At 36.5% G+C, this 17,518-nt stretch overlaps 1 protein-coding gene across 9 annotated transcripts in view; it reads left to right on the top strand.

Annotated features, from left to right (window-relative positions):
* Nucleotides 1-17,518, top strand: part of DCAF17 (DDB1 and CUL4 associated factor 17) — a 74,787-nt gene that overhangs the window by 5,965 nt on the left and 51,304 nt on the right. For all 9 annotated transcript variants that reach the window (XR_012375287.1, XR_012375286.1, XM_073882582.1 and 6 more), the window contains exons 3-8: nucleotides 2,935-3,025; nucleotides 7,696-7,832; nucleotides 8,746-8,824; nucleotides 10,006-10,095; nucleotides 12,440-12,544; nucleotides 12,845-12,950. Coding sequence is in view for 7 of the 9 variants with exons in the window: in XM_073882582.1 (XP_073738683.1) it covers nucleotides 2,935-3,025; nucleotides 7,696-7,832; nucleotides 8,746-8,824; nucleotides 10,006-10,095; nucleotides 12,440-12,544; nucleotides 12,845-12,950 (608 nt within the window). In the remaining 2 variants the exon portion in view is untranslated. The remainder of the gene's footprint in view (nucleotides 1-2,934; nucleotides 3,026-7,695; nucleotides 7,833-8,745; nucleotides 8,825-10,005; nucleotides 10,096-12,439; nucleotides 12,545-12,844; nucleotides 12,951-17,518) is intronic.

Here is a 17,518-nt window from a genome sequence, read left to right as displayed (position 1 = left end):
TGTAAAAGGAATTGCGGTAAATGGGTCTTTGGAGTGAGGTTTTATGTTTATCTGGCGAGGGACTAGGTTATGTATGTTGTTGCTGAAGCAGTAGGTGTCAGGGGCCAAAATTTCCTCTAGTGTCCTTGTTTTTGTTTGCCTGGTACTGATTCCAGTGGCTTACTTCTGGTAAGCTGTGATTCTTGGTATTCACTTCTCTTACTAGTTTTGGGGACAGCAGTCTGCTCTGTGATCTTAAATCTCTGATGGAACTAAAAACAGTTGTTGATATTTTTTGTTCAGGTTTTTTTCTTGTGAGGACAGGAGTGATGATTTCTAAGTTCTTTACATGTAGGATCAGAAACCAGAAGTTAGAGAAGATAGTTTGAGATTTGTTCTGACCTGAGGAGGGATCCTGCCAACAGTCTTTTTCTGATTTCTCTCTGACAAATTAGCCAGCCTACAATTTAGCCTCTATGGCCAGTGAATCTACAAATTTCTTCCCATTTGCCTTTCACCACAAACTCCACTGTTATAGAGAGTGCTCTTAGGCTAGAACTTCTCTACACTCTGTTGCAAATGAAGTCAGGTCCTCTGGGAAGGGAATAGGGCTATCTGCTTTACAGCCGGCTTCTTCCCCCCAGGCAAAATATTCAAGCTGAGGCTTTAGAGTTGGTGGTACTGGGGTGGGGGTGGGGAATCAATGGCATGCTTCTCTCTGAGTGACTCCCTACTCTAAAAGCTGATGACCTGGAGTTAAAGCAAACATAGCCTCAGATTTTCTTGCCTCTCTTAATGTGGAACCACTGCTTTATGAGGTGGGCTAAGGGTAATCAGAGCCTCTGTATTCTTAGGCATGCCACGCCCAAGGTAGAGTTGGGGCTAGGTGGAAGAAGGGAGCCCTACTTTTTGACTACACTCACCCAGGACTCAGCCCCAACAACCAGCAGTTGGGAGCTACATGAGAAGTGCTGTCATCCTGGTCCCCCTAGAAGGTGGCCCACTGGGAGCTGGGGGTAGAGGGAGTCCTGTGCTCTTGGCTATACCAGTCTGGAGTAGTTTTCATCTTGCTGAGCTAAGAACAGATGGAAGGAGCACATCCTAGATCAGACATCATAGACTCTCACTATTCTTACTGAACTCTAGTAGATTTTTTGGAATAAATGTTTCTTTGTTTGCTGTATGCCCCTAGGACCATTTCCAGAGACTTTAAATAGTTGTCCTTTTATAGTTTTCACCAGTTTTCCTGGAGAGCATGCCCATAGAGCTCCTCATGCTGTCATGTTGGAAGTGGATATCTGGACATTTCTTTATATGATCATAATGTCATTACCACACCTAACGAAATTAGTAATAATTCTTTGGTATCATTTAATGCCCATTTCATAACTTACCCAATTTAGAGGTATCTGCTTTAATTAAAAAAAATTTAAATCTGAGTAGGTGGCATTGGTTGGTGTTCTAATAATAAGTAGTTGGAGTTCTTTACTATGGCATTCAGGGGTGTTTTACCCATAGTTTAGAATCACCCAGAGTTTAGAAGTTTGAGCTTGCTTTCATTCCTGTGAAATTCTGTTTGGTTTAAACCTTTGAATCAGAGAACATCAAAAGTGAATAAAATTATCACTCAGAAAATTGTTTCTTTTTTTTTAAATATTTTTATTTATTTGAGAGAGAGAGCGCAAGCAGGGGGGATTGGCAGAGGGAGAGGGAGAAGCAGGCTCCCCACTGAACAGGGAGCCTGACACGGGGCTCTATCCCAGGATCCTGGTATTAAGACCAGAGCCAAAGGCAGACCCTTAACCAATTGAGCCACCCAGGTGCCCCGAAAATTGTTTCTAAATAGTAGTTTAATTTTAAAGTTAATCAGTTAAAAAAAAAAAGGAAAACATCTATGATCATATCTCAGTAGTAATCAGGGAAGTATAAACTAAAGGTAGGGGACTATTTTTCACATAAAAAATCTTGTGTTCAGTACTGGTAGAGGTACAAACTTGTTCAACCTTTCTGAAAGGGAATTTGGGAGTAAAAACCCCGCAAAGGTATTTCCTTTTTTTACCCACTAATTTTCATCCTAAAATAAAGAGATTCTTTATCTAATTTTCATTTTATAGTATTAGAATAACAGTTTATGGGGCGCCTGGGTGGCTCAGTCGTTAAGCGTCTGCCTTCAGCTCAGGTCATGATCCCAGGATCCTGGGATCGAGCCCCGCATCATGCTCCCTGCTTGGCGGGAAGCCTGCTTCTCCTTCTCCCACTCCCCCTGCTTGTGTTCCCTCTCTCACTGTGTCTCTCTCTGTCAAGTAAATAAATGAAATCCTAAAAAAAAAAAATAAATAACGTTTATGAACCCCTTGGAATTCAGCAGAGATATTCATAGTAAATGTCCAAGGGTAAAGAAGGAATTCATTATGATCCAATTTTGGAAAATAATCTGCAAGTAAGTATATGTATATAAAGGAAAACCAGAAGGAAATGAACCAAAATGTTAATAATGGTTATTTTTGTAATCTTCTATTATTATAATCTACTTTATTTTTCAGATTTTCTATGAATTTTATTGTGAATTTTGTGATCAGAAAAAAAACGTTAACATTTAGTTAAGAAAAGGAAAGCAGTGGTGCGCCTGGGTGACTCAGTTGGTTGACCGTCTGCCTTCGGCTTGGGTCGTGATCCCAGGGTCCTGGGATCGAGCCCCGCATCAGGCTCCCCGCTCCACAGGAAACCTGCTTCTCCCTTTCCCACTCCCCCTGCTTGTGTTTCCTCTCTCGCTGTGTCTCTCTCTGTCAAATAAATAAATAAAATCTTTAAAAAAAAAAAAAAAAGAACAGGAAAGCAAAATAGCAAGTTATATCTTGGTATTCCAAATCTCTGAAAGAAAAAAGTCACTCAGAGCTGAGCAAACACTGTCTCAGTTATCAAGAAGAATAATTGCTCATTTTTCTTTTTTCCCAGCATTGCATCAGAGCCAAGAAAACTTTATGAAATGCCAAAATGTTCCAAATCAGAAAAAATAGAGGATGCATTATTATGGGAATGCCCAGTGGTAAGATTTGTTTTTAGAGTATTTGTTTCTAACACATTTTTAGCCTAAAAGAACTGATTATTGTTAATATATGTAAAAAGGAATAAATCTTAAATATCATAGTGATTCTTGACTCTTGAAAGGAGTCAAGAAGAGAGTATATCCTTTGCTTATTTTTCCTTGTGAAATAATTTCTATTTTTAAAAATTGTACATTAATATTATGAATGTATTTTAAAAATTTGATGCCATTTGTAAATTTTGAAAACTGGAAAAAGTTATGAACTGGTTAAAAGTTTTATAAGCAATGTAAGGTAGTTTAGAGTTATTCTCAATGTTTAAGAGATCATTCTGATTTAAGAGATCATTCTATCAAAATAAAATATTAATTTAGGCAACAATTATGTTACATGGCTCTTTGAAAGTAAATTCTTGTTAGTTTCCTTCATGAATCTTGTTAGGAAAATAATAAGTCAAAAACAAAAAATAATAGGGGCGCCTGGGTGGCTCAGTTGTTAAACGTCTGCCTTCAGCTCAGGTCATGATCCCAGAGTCCTGGGATCGAGCCCCGCATCGGGCTCTCTGCACGGCGGAAACCCTGCTTCTCCCTCTCCCACTCCCCCTGCTTGTGTTCCCTCTCTCGCTGTGTCTCTCTCTGTCAAATAAATAAATAAAATCTTTAAAAAATAATTAATAAAAAATAAAATAATAGGCTAAACTCATTCCACAAGACAGACCAGCGTTGCCCTGTGTGTATTTTTCAGAAGACTGTTTTAATAAAATGAAAACATCTTATCCTTCCTAGAGGAGTTGGGAGCATTGAGTTGTAGACAAAATAAGTGGGATATTCTGAGCTTAAAAGGTGAAACAAATTTATTTATATAATTACTTCTTAGAGCCTTTAATAATACTATGCAATAATACTAATGTTCATGGTGATTTTGACAACCATATTCCAAAACTCTTTTGATCATAGGACTTCCTTTTTTGAGGTATATTTCTACGTACTGGTTTTCCGTGGATCAGTGTTTTAAGAACAGCACTTAGGAAATACTGCAGCAAATTAATCAGGTCTCTGAATCTGGCTGATTGTTTTTTTAGGAAAAATAGAACTTACAATATGGGACCAAAAATAATGTTTAAAGGATAAGAGGCTATGCTTTGAATTTACTATTAAAATTCTTTCTCTCTCTTTTTAAATACTGTTGTTTTTATATAAATTGCAGTTTTCCTGAGCTGCTGCTTTCTTTTTCCCTAGACACTTATTCTTTTTTTTATTTTTATTTTTATTTTTTTTAAGATTTTATTTATTTATTTGAGAGAGAGAGAATGAGAGATAGAGAGTACGAGAGGGAAGAGGGTCAGAGCGAGAAGCAGACTCCCCGCTGAGCAGGGAGCCCGATGTGGAACTCGATCCTGGGACTCCAGGATCATGACCTGAGCTGAAGGCAGTCGCCCAACCAACTGAGCCACCCAGGCACCCGACACTTATTCTCTTTAAAAAGAGACATTAAATCTATGTTTTCTTCCCTGATTTCTTATTGAGAGCTGAAAATAACTGTTGTGCCTCCAACATCTAAAGCCTTTTATTTTTTTTTTAAGATTTTATTTATTTATTTGAGAGAGTGAGAGAGAGAGAGCATGAGCCAGGGAAGGGGCAGAGAAGCAGACTCCCCGCTGAGCAGGGAGCTGGACATGGGACTTGATCTTGATCCCAGGACTCTGGGATCATGACCTGAGCCAAAGGCAGACGCTTAACTGATTGAACCACCCAGGTGCCCTCTGAAGCCTTTTTTTTTTTTTTTAATAACTATTTTCTTTTTCTTTCTTTCTTTCTTTCTTTCTTTCTTTCTTTTTCTTTCTTTCTTTCTTTCTTTCTTTTTCTTTCTTTCTTTCTTTCTTTCTTTCTTTTCTTTCTTTCTTTCTTTTCTTTTCTTTTCTTTTCCTTTCTTTTCTTTCATTTTATTTATTTGTCAGACAGAGAGAGAGCAGAAGCAGGGGGAGCAGAAGGCAGAGGGAGAGGGAGAAGCAGGCTCCCTACTGAGTAAGGAGCCTGATGGAGGGCTCCATCCTAGGATCCTGGGATCATGACCTGAGCCGAAGGCAGATGCTTAACCGACTAAGCCACCCAGGCATCCCTAAAGCCTTTTAATCCATTTTCATTTGCTGGGGGGAGGAGGAAGACAGATTTCCTAATTGAGAAAAGTTTTGAAGACACCAGTACAAAATCACCAAAAATTTAAAGCAATCCTTGCAAAAATAAAGTTTCTAGTAACCTAGTTCCTATTCTCACTTCTTTTACCATTTTCTTCTCATTTGAAGTTAAGCAAGATTTTCCATTAAGAAAAACTGAGAAGCATATATTGTTGTTAACATACTGATGTGAAACGACGCTTAAATCAGCACCCTTGTTTTTCTGAGACAGTGTGTGAAATACAACTTTTGGTTTAGGAAAATAGCTCAAACCTATTACATGCTATTTCAAATTCTTTTTTAATAGGCAAGGTATAAATAGTATATATTTTTTTAATTAAGAATCTCCTTGGGGGGCACCTGGGTGGCTCAGTCGTTAAGCGTCTGCCTTCAGCTCAGGTCATGATCCCAGGGTCCTGGGATCGAGCCCCACATCGGGCTCTCTGCTCAGCGGGGAGTCTGCTTCTCCCTCTCCCTCTGCCTGCCGCTCTGCCTACCTGTGCTCTCTCTCTCTCTGTCAAATAAATAAATAAAATCTTTAAAAAAAAAAAAAGAATCTCCTTGGGGAGGGTATGTGCTATTGTGAGCACTGTGAATTGTGTAAAACTGTTGAATCACAGATCTGTACCTCTGAAACAAATAATACATTATATGTTAAAAAAAAAAAGATAGTAGGAAGGGAAAAATGAAGGGGAAGAAATCGGAGGGGGAGATGAACCATGAGAGACTATGGACTTTGAGAAACAAACTGAGGGTTCTAGAGGAGAGGGGGTGGAGGGATGGGTTAGCCTGGTGATGGATATTAAAGAGGGCACGTACTGAATGGAGCACTGGGTGTTATACGCAAACAATGAATCATGGATCACTACATCAAAAACTAATGATGTAATGTATGGTGATTAACATAACATAATAAAATAAAATAAAAAAAAAAGAATCTCCAGGAGATGATACTTACATAAGACACCATAGAATAAAAATATTTACATCATTGCATGTGATTTTAATGTAAGACTTCTAGTAGTTAATAAGCTTACACACACACACACACACACACACACACACTCTCTCTCAAGAAACAAACACAAGAACCTTGTTTCTTTCCCTAACATTTGAAAGGGAAGACAAATCTTTAAAAGCATATATAAAATAACTATGCCTTCATTTTTTTCTATTCACTTTTCAGCCTACCTGAATACTAGATTAATTCCAACTTTCCTATCCTTAACTTTCCTCTTAGAACTTCCTTTTTAGGGGCACCTGAGTGGCTCAGTCAGTTGAGGATTTGAATCTTGGTTTCAGCTCAGTCATGATCTTGGGGTGGTGAGATCAAGTCCTGAGTGGGGCTGTGCACTCAATGAGGGGTCTGCTTAAGATTCTCTACTCTGCCCCTCCCTGCGCTGCTCTCTCTCTCAAATTTTTTTAAAAAAGAGAGAACTTCCTTTTTATTTCACAAATCAAAATAGAACTCCTTGCTTCTCTTTCTTTTCCTGCCTTTGACTTCCACCTTGTGGCAGGTGCTCAGTGGCAGGCATGCCCAAGTAGCTCTTTCCCTTTTTGGGGGATAATTCATTGGCGACAGAGAATATCTTTATTTATTTATTTATTATCGTGTTATGTTAATCACCATACACCCAGTGCCCCATGTAGTACATGCCCTCTTCACTAACCCATCCCCCCACCCCCGCCCCTCTAGAACCCTCAGTTTGTTTCTCAGAGTCCATAGTCTCTCATGGTTCATCTCCCCCTCCAATTCCCCCCCCTTCATTCTTTGAAACCTGGCCTATCTTCTGTTTTTCTTTGGCTGCCTTGTTTCTGCATTTTAGCTTTCATTTGGAGTTATAGTAGAGCCACAGTAAATCATGGAACAATTTGTCCTTTGGCCATTTTGACTTCTATCAAAAGGAAAACAGGTCTTGGAATAAAGAAACATTTATTCCTTGTGGAGGGGGAGGAGCAGAGGGAGAGGGAGAATCTTGAGTAGGCTCCATGCCCAGTATGGAGAGCCATGTGGGACTTGATTTCACCACCCGAGATCATGACCTGAGCTGAAATCAAGAGTTGGATGCTTAACTGACTGTGCCACCCAGGTTCCCCAAGAAACATCTTTTCTGGCAGGTGACTTACGCTGATGCTATTATACATGGTTTTAAGAACTGTTATTATCATTGTTATCACAGCAGCATCATTAGTAACACTCCTACTGTGTTGTGATGATGATTGGCTCACATTTATTGAATTATTTAATGATAAATAATAAGAAATTATTTGAGGTACTGTTTAAGAACTTTATGTGAATAAACTCACTTAATAAGTTGATAAAAATAATTACCTACAATTTCATCTTTCCTTGTCTTAATTCTCTATTTGTACATTTAATATTTCATCTTTGGTTTACTTATCTATTTCTTTAAGGTTTTAGCTGTTTTTTTTGGACATAGATTTCTGTAGATTTGTTCATGACCAACCAGTTTCATTTTTACATCTTGTATTTTTTAGGGGGAAATACTTCCCAATCCATCAGATTATAAATCTTCACTCATAGCACTGACTGCTCATAATTGGCTGTTTCGCATATCAGCAACTACTGGAAAAGTCCTTGAGAAAATATATCTTGCTTCATATTGCAAATTCAGGTATTAACTGTGACTTTATTACTCAAAATTTTATTAAAATATATAAAATATAAATATATATACAAATTTGTGACTTGTGGCCCAGGAAATTACAAGTTTTGGGTTGTTTTTTTTTTAAGTTTCCCATTGTATATCTGGATCTCAATTTATAAACCTTTTCTTTTTTTCTCTCCTTATGACTACCCTTGAAGATCTGAGGATACAGACCTTTTATCATTTATTTTTGTATCACTCATAAGTAACTAACCTTGGCAGATATCTGTCCCCCACCCTTTTCAAATTTCCCTTCTATAAATAGTGTTTTATATGTTCTGCGAATAGTATTTTATATGTAGGTTGCATTTCATGATAGATTTTACTGAAGGCTAGTCTGTTTCAGTTAAATCACCTGCCTAGTACAGTCTAAGAACTGTTTTGTTTTGTTTTGTTTTGTTTTTAAAGTGATCTCTACACCCAGTGTGGGGGCTCAACCAAGATCAAGAGTCACATTCTGACTGAGCCATCTGGGTGTTCCTAAAAGCCGTTATTTTAACTTAGTAGTTTTATATATTTTATATAGACATATTTGGAGTAAATATATGCATGTAGAATGTGAAGGTAACATTTTTAATGCTTTTTGTAATGTTAATGTCCGTTTTAAAGTAGGAATGGTCTTTTTTCTAAGTTTTGAATATGTTTGATCAGTTTTTATTTATTGACACTCTAGAAGGATTAAAATTCAATATATATATATATTTAATAGGAATATATCCATATAAAGATGTAGAGGGAATTTTTAAGTTATTTCTTTTTTAAAATAAATTACTTTGCTTTTATAATTTAAATAAAGAACTTTATTTATGAAATATCTGTTATATTTTGATTATAAGGAAACTTACCGAAATGAATAACCTTCTCGTCATCTTTTTACAAGATACCTGAGCTGGGACACTCCTCAAGAAGTCATTGCAGTCAAGTCAGCTCAAAACAAAGGCTCAGTATTGGCCCGGCAGGTAGACATCTTTAAATATCAATAAATAAATCTTTAAACATCAATAAGATGAGGAATTTGTTTGTTTCCAGAGGAAATTGTCTGCAAATTTGTTAGGAAAGAACTAATGATCTTGGATTTCTGAAGAATGGTAGAAAAGTTAAGAAAATGATATAAACTTAATAAATACCGTTTAAGCTGCCTTGGGGAAGTACAACAGATTATTTTACATTCCACAGTGGAAAGAAATTGACAGAACCTTGTTCCTCAAAGTAAGAGAGTTATCTTTTTCAAGCAGAGAAATCATTCAAGCTTTAACTATTGATAATTTTTTCTCATTTCACATAGACATGTCAGGGTAATTCTACTTTGAGATGATGTGACTATGATAACTATGTCTTTTGGCTCTTTATTAGAATTCCAATTTATAACATAATTTATATTATATTAACAAAATAATATATGTATAATAATGACACAATCAGATATGATATCTACCAGAAATCTATATTAATTTATATTATAATACAGAAAATAGGGGCACCTGGGTAGCTCAGTCGTTAATCGTCTGCCTTTGGCTCAGGTCATGATCCCAGGATCCTGGGATTGAGCCCCGCATCGGGCTCCCTGGTCAGAGGAGGGCCTGCTTCTCCCTCTCGCACTCCCCCTGCTTGTGTTCCCTCTCTCGCTTTCTCTCTCTCTCTGTCAAATAAATAAATAAAATCTTAAAAAAAAAATACAGAAAATATATTTTATTATGCAGTATATAAAATGTTTTTGTTGTATAGTATATAAAATATGTTTTGTTGCTAAGAAATGTTTATTGTTAATGTTTATTTATTTGTATTTTTTTTTATTATTTACTTATTTTTGATGCGGGGCTTAAACTCATGACCCTGAGATCAAGACCTGAGCTGAGATCAGGAGTCAGAAACTTAAACGACTGAGCCACCCAGGCGCCCCTATGTTTAGTTTTATAGATTTGTTTGTGTATGTGTATGTGTATTGAAGGGCTGAAGGTTTAATGGACATATTTTGAACATGTATGCTTTCCTGTGTAAGTAACTTTGCAAGGTAGGTAGATGTTTTCAATTCATGAAAACATCCACATAACTGCTAGGACAGATGGATGTTTTCAACTCACGAAAATAGTGTTTCTAAAATTCTTTTGAGAGCTGCCTGTAATTTAATCTTTCCTTTTAGGCAGGCATTCAACAGCCTGTTTTGCTGTACCTTGCAGTGTTCCATGTTTTACCTTTTTCACTTATAGGGATTCTGGAGATCAACAAGAAGGTAAGAACTTACTTATTTTATTTCAGTATTAATTTTTTGATAAGATGTGATGTCAATGTATGTTTGTTTATTAGGTGTTTTGATTGCAAATGTTCCCCTGACTGTAAAAAGCTCTCTGATCTAGTTTGTTTCATATCAAAATACATGAGAATGTTTCATTTAGGAAGGAAGCCTAATCATCCTTTCATCTTTCTGCATGTTCTTATGCCTTTCAAGTGGAAGTGTTGAATACCTTTGGTGTCATTAACAAACCACTACTTTATAAAATTATGAAATGAGTAAGGTGTTTTTTTTAGAGGGATATTCCAAAGCTTGTTAAAAGGACCATTAGGAAGATGAAAAGCTACAACAAAATGAATCATTTTAATTGCAAAGTGTAGATCTAAAATTTGTTTTATGTTACATAAATAAGACATATAATTAAATATGTGAGTTTTCCAACTCATTCAGTTATAGGTTTTATTCTTGTCATTTTTCTTGATTTATGGTCTGTTATATTGGAGGAAAGAAAAGACATATTTCCTTTGAGTAAAAGAATCAATAGCCTCCTACTTTCCATTAAAAAAATTGTTACTTAGTCTAGGTGGATAGTTATTTATTGGTCTATTCTACTGGTCTTTAATTACGCACTTCAGGTATTACTGAGGTCATATCTTCAGGGTCCACTAAGAGTCATTAGCAAATAAGATGAACATATTAAAAAAATTTTGCATAAGCATATTATACTAAGCTACATAAAGGCGAGTGAGTAGTATCAGTTACCTACTCATTGTTTTGTGCCAGGCACTTTGAGTAGTTTATAACTTTGTGACATATAGTGGGTTCAACTAGGAAGTTAAGTAGCTACCCAAATCCCAAGTAAGTGGAGAAGCTGGAATTAGAACCTGGGTTTGACTCCAAAGTGTGAACCAAATTTTAAGATGCAGTGGCTGCTATATTAGAGCACTCATTGTTTGAAAACATGTTTGAATTACACGGGTCCTCCTTTTCAAAGTGGGAAACAAGGATCAGCAAGTAAAAAATCAGGAGCTAGTCAAGGTCGAAGCAAAGCATAATTATCTTTCTAAGAGATGACAAGAAACACAATTTACTAATTTAACTGTTTTCTTTGTCCTTGTGGATGAAGTAGTTGTGTGTGCTTATTACAGTCTACAACAGAAATGAACAGTTAACTAAGTCATCAATTGTTTCTCTTTACTCTCAGATTGCTATGATAATAATTGGAGGGATGTGGTTTTGATTAGGGTTAGTTGGAGCTGAAGTGTACCCTCTACTCCCCATGTATAAGAGACCACCCAGGGCGAAGTTCAACATGTACTTTAAGCTGATCTTTGGGGTAGTAAATCTTCACTAAGTAATTTGTCTTGAGTAGAAACAGAAACAGATTTTCACTTGATTTCCACTTGTTCTTTCATTGCTATGAATATTTGTCTATGTTGGCTTTTGTTAAATATTAAAATAGGCGCAGAATCAAGTTACTTTATCAGAGCTCTGTGGGGGACCAGGACAGAACCCGGTGCACAGAACAAGCCCAGAAAGGGGGCGAAGAGCCAGAGCCTTACTCAGGGTACTCAGGGCTAGCCGGGCTCAATGTCTCTGTAGGTGCTTGCTTGGTCTTTAACACGTTTGGTTTTTATATGACTGAAAAATCAAGCAGTGTTAGATATTTCAAGAGCAAAGTAATGGTAAAATTCTGGAGTTGGCTGTTTTTCATTAGAAGTACTTTCTTACATCCAATCTTTTCACTTTTAGCTAAAAAATAAGTTTCTTTATAAATAACATTTTAGCATGAAGAATAGGTCCCTATATTTACTCTACAACACATATCCCGCATGGTAGAATTAGACGGTCTCAGTGTATGCCTATGTCCACAAGGAATAGGATGTGTTATTAAAAGATATTGACAAAACTACAAAGCAAATGGATGAAGCAAATGAATGCTGCTGAATCATTTTTTTTCTTTTTTTAATTTATTTATTTTTGATGTAGTGATCCATGATTCATTGTTTGCGTATAACACCCAGTGCTCCATGCAGAGCGTGCCCTCTTTAGTACCCATCACCGGGCTAACCCACCCCCCCACGCCCCTCCCCTCTAGAACCCTCAGTTTGTTTCATTTTGAGGGTTAAGTGCTGCACTCCATTAGTGTTCCTCTTTGAGACTCTAGTGGCCTACGACCCTAATGACACTTTAATTTCAAGTCTCTAAATTATAATTAAGTTATATGGTAGGCAGCAGTGTTGTAGTGGTGACCTGAATGTTAAGCAAATGCACAAACCACTGTGAACACTCAGAGGATTGGCCTTCTGGTCTTTTCTCAGGTGATATCTACCTTTCCCCTCAGATTTTCGGGAACGTTACAGATGCTACCTTGTCTCATGGAATACTAATTGTGATGTACAGCTCAGGACTGGTCAGACTCTATAGCTTCCAAGCCATCACTGAACAGGTAGAGAAGACTGAAATTTGCCATATTATAATAACTCGAGGTTTGGACTGAGGTATGACTTTTTTTTTTTTAATGAAATGCTTTTAGAATAAGGCACTTGTGTAGATTTCAACTCTACAAAACTGTACAAATGCAGAAAGACAAAGTAACTTTTAAAAGAGGGGAGGGAAGATAAACAGAAACGCCTTGAGTCAATAAAGATATTTTCTCTGTCATATACATGTAATTTGACTTTTTCTCTCCTCAGACAGCGAATAAGTAGGTGCTAAAGCCACCGTTTTTGTTTTGTTTTGTTTTTAGTTCATGCAACAGAAACTTGACTTAGGGTGTGCATGCAGATGGGGTGGGACTGCTGGAACTGTAGGAGAGGCTCCTTTTGGCATTCCTTGTAATATTAAAATCACAGGTATGGCTACTATATAGCATTTTTTTCACCTTAAGAAATAAGTGGTCATATAAATAGTTATTTATTGTAATCATCCAGATGTTTTCTCATAATTTAATTATAAACTGAATTCATTTTACTTCTATATAGCATATTCCTTGCTATTGAATAGGTGTTAACAAAATCTATCAGTTATTCATTGAACTGAAGGCCTGGGGATACTGAGTCTTCTTTGGCTTTTAATTAGGGGAAGGTGAAACCCAACATCACTGATAAGAGAAGTGCAAATTAAAATTATCATAAGATATATCTTTTCGGATTCTCAAATATCAAAAAGTTATATAACAGTGTTTGTTAAAAGTATAGAAGTCTGTAACAGTATATTCATTTATTATTGGGGTCCTTTTTGGAGGACAGTTTGTCAATATGTATCAAAGCTTTAAATGTATATATTCCTTGAACAATTCCATGTTTAGGAATTTATACCAGATATGTTCACATGTGTACAAAATGACAAGTGTACAAGTACATTGTTTCTAATAGCAAGTGATTGGAAATAACATGTACATTGGTAGGTGGCACTAATATTATTTCATTGTTTGGCTGTATCATAAATTTAATTGTTAAAAAAACCTTTTTTTTGCATTGGTATAGAGCAATTGCCAATATATATTACCAAGTGATAAAAAGGAGTATAAAATTGTATATGAAAAGCTTCATTTGTATAAAGAATTCATATTCACATGTTAAAAGTATACATATAAGTATACTTTTTTATACATATACAAAAATTCATTAATTCATGCTTTTATTTATTTTTAAAGATTTTACTTATTTATTTGACACAGAGAGAGAGAGAGAGAGAGTGCACAAGCAGGGGGCGTGGCAGACAGAGGGAGAGGGAGAAGCAGGCTCCCCGAGGAGCAGGGAGCCCAATGCGGGCCTTGATCCCAGGACCCTGGGATCATGACCTGAGCCGAAGCCAGTCGCTTAACCAGCTGAGCCACCCAGGCACCCCTAGTTCATGCTTTTAGATTTGCTTGGAATATATGGAAGGACACCCAAAAACCTGATAAATAGTAGTTACCTCTGAGGGATAAGATGAAAGGAAGATTTAGTTTTCATTATATATCTTGTAATACTTTTTGAATGTGGTGCTTACATTGTGGTTCCTTGTGTATGCATGTACACATGCAGCTCCTTGAAATTTGAAGAACTTGACTTATATACCATTTTATTGATGAACTCTAAATTTGTTGAACCAGTTCACTAGTCTGGACATGTAGGTTGTTTTTAATTTTCTATGATTACAGAAAACATAAGAATATTCCTGTAACTATTAATGATTCTTGCCTGAATCAGTTATGTCATTTGGGGTGGCAGAATGGCCATTTGAAGGATTCTGTCATTCCTTCTACCTTTAATAACTAACATATTTCCATAAATAAAGACTTTCACTTGTCGCCTAGGAATAGAACTATAATTCCTCCTAAAAAGTCAAAGTATATACTTATTCCTTCTCTTTAATTATCAATATTTGAACAAGGAGTTGGTATAATAGTCACTTCCAATGTGGCAGAATATTTCAGAGGTCAGCACACATATATAATCACAATAGACTCAAGGATTTTTTTTTTTATTCAAAGTTATGTAGTTACAGTCATTATTCTTAATGATGTTCAGATTGCCCCAAATTTGGCCAGTGAGAACTCCACTTTGACACACCCCAGTAGTCTTGGAGAATTTCCTTGTTTTCTGGAACAATAATATATTGCAGGTTTATCTTTTACTTTCCGTGTCCTAGATCTGACAAGGAGCCATTTCAGTAGAGAACATCATCATTGACTGTGTTAGTTTCCCAGGGCTGCTGTAACACCACAGACTGGTAGCTTTAAACAAGAAAAATTTAATCTCTTACAGTTTTGGAGGCTAGAAGTCTAAAATTAAGGTGTTGGCAGAGATGACTTCCCTATGAAGACTCTAGGAAAGAATCCTTCCTTGCCTCTTCTAGCTTCTGGTTGTTGCTGACAGTCCTTGGCCTTTCTTGGTTTATGGCAGTATAACTCCCATTTCTGCCTGTCTTCACATGCTCTTCTTTACTCTGTTGTCTTCAAATCTCTCTCTCTCTCCTTATAAGAACACCAGTCATAGGATTTAGGACCCACTCTTATCCAATATGATCTCTGCAAAGACCCTGTTTCCAAATGAGGTCACATTCACAGATACTAGGGGTTAGGACTTTGACTTATCTTTTTGAGGGACACAGTTCAACGCACAACACAGACCAAGATCTAGTTGTGCTCAATGCAATTGGCTGTCTTTATTTTTTGGTGAACAGAGCTGGGAAATATATTAAAACAAAAATTCATTAGTTCATTCTCATATTTCCAATTTAATTGTTTTTTGCTTTTATATTTGTATTTCTTTTGGCTCCCACTTAACTTGATGCCTAATAAAATCTTATCCTATTATATATGTGATAATCTTAAAATTGCCATATCAGTGCTACTACTAAAAACTAAAGTATAGTGTTTTGAAGGTTAAGATTTCTCTACAGTTCCTTTTGTTCTTAGTGTACAGCCCAATAAGTGTACTACAGAAGTAATGTGTTCAAAGATTATTTGAAATTATTTTTCTGTATGATTAGGTTACCAATTTTATGTATTTAGATTCATTTGTTTTAGTTTGTTTTCAATTTTAGGTTTGTTTTTTCCCTTTGACTTTATTCTTGAAGTTGTAAAATGTATATATTTCAAAGGTCAAAACTATATAAAAAGATATTGTCTGAGAAATTTTGCTTCCATATATAGTCCTTTTATTCTGTTACTTCCTTCCCCCTACCCTACCCTGCCCCTAGAAGTAATCATTATTTTTAGTTTCAAGGTTATCCCTCTATTGTTTGTTTTTATAAAAATAAGCAAACGTGTGTATGTGTTCGTTAAATGTTACCTTCTTTCTTACACCAAATGTAGTATATCATATATTCTGTTCTGTACCTTGTATTTTCACTTAACATGTATCTAAATTTTTTAAACATTTATTTAATAGAAGAAATATCTAAGATTACCTACCTATTTTTCTTATTGAGATAAAATTGATACGTATATATAACATTAGATTAGTTTCAGGTGTACAGCATAATAATTCAATTTTTCCCAGGACAAGTTATCTCCCACTTGCGAGCGATTCCTCATAATTAGGATATTACCAAGGCTAGACATTAGACAAAGAGGGATTCTTGATGGTTTTATCCCTTAGCCATATTTTTCCCAGGAGCTTCCTCTGTAGCTGTAAAATTACAAACAGAGGCTTTAGCCAAGCATATAGTGGCCACCTTTAACCAAACCCAACATGCAGTCACCCACAAATTCAAAAGGTGGACCTCCAAAACCAAATGGTCCTTGACATCCTGACTGTAGCTCAAGAAAAAACTTATGCTAATATTGAGACTAAATATTTTGTATATATCCCTGATAACTCTAACGTATCCAAAGTTTTAGCAGACATGCACGTACGAATTAAAGCAACGTCTGACTCCTCTAATTCTCTCAGTGATTGGATTTCTTCCTGGTTTAGCGGAAATGGATAGTCCTGATGGAAACCACTTCTTTTACTAGCTATGATAATAATTATTCTAGGTCTTTTTATTGAGGGAGCTATTGTTATTACATGCTCTGCATAAATATGTCAGACAAATTATGTCAATGGAAACTGTAGGAAGCATCCCATTCTTATGATGAGGCCTCATGAGTGCCTCCAACTCAAACAATCTGCTCCTAGGGACCCTCCATGTAATGAGATAGCTCAGGATTTTTATGCCTCTCAATAGGTAGGATCTATAATCTCTTTCAGCCTGAAGAAGTTACAGAAGATGAGACCTTCACCCTTCAACACCCCTTAAGAATTAGGAGGATAAAAATCTCATACTAGGGAATGAGCGAGAAATTGAAGGGGACCCCATGAGAGAAAAAGCTGTTTTTTTCCTTTGCTTCTTTTCCAGTCTCTATTCTTGCTAGGACCTGCACCCCTGTCCCACTTTACACATGTCTTACAATGCAAATAGTGCATGTCCTCCTTGTAAGGGACAACGAGTTGATGATTCTCTAGAATAAATAACATCTAAGGAAGGACCAGGTGAGAATGACTGGACGAAGTGATACATAGTGTAAATCTACGTAAATCCACAGTAAATCTAGTTACCATTTATCACCATACGGTTGACCCCCTTCACCCATTTCACACCCCCCTCAACCCCTTCCCCTCTGATAACCACCAATCTGCTCTCTGTCTCTATGAACTCCTGTAAACAATGCTGCAGTGAACATAGGGGTGCATATCATCTTTCCAAATTAGTGTTTTCATTTTCTTTGGGTAAATACCCAGTAGTGGAATTACTAGATTATTTTTTGGAAAGATTTTATTTCTTTATTTGACAGAGAAAGAGAGAGAGAGTGCACAAGCAGGGGAGTGGCAGGCAGAGAGAGAAGCAGGCTTCCCGCTGAGCAAGGATCCCGACACAGAACTTGATCCCAGGACCCTGATTCATGACCAGAGCCAAAGGCAGATGCTTAACCGACAGCCACCCAGGT

The sequence above is a fragment of the Callorhinus ursinus genome, unplaced genomic scaffold (assembly GCF_003265705.2).
Source record: "Callorhinus ursinus isolate GAN/ISIS: 27379988/994484 unplaced genomic scaffold, GSC_fseal_2.0 scaffold2, whole genome shotgun sequence".
Taxonomy (NCBI): Eukaryota; Metazoa; Chordata; class Mammalia; order Carnivora; family Otariidae; genus Callorhinus; species Callorhinus ursinus.
Note: the sequence above shows the minus strand (reverse complement) of the source record. Positions and strands in the feature narration are given on the sequence as shown.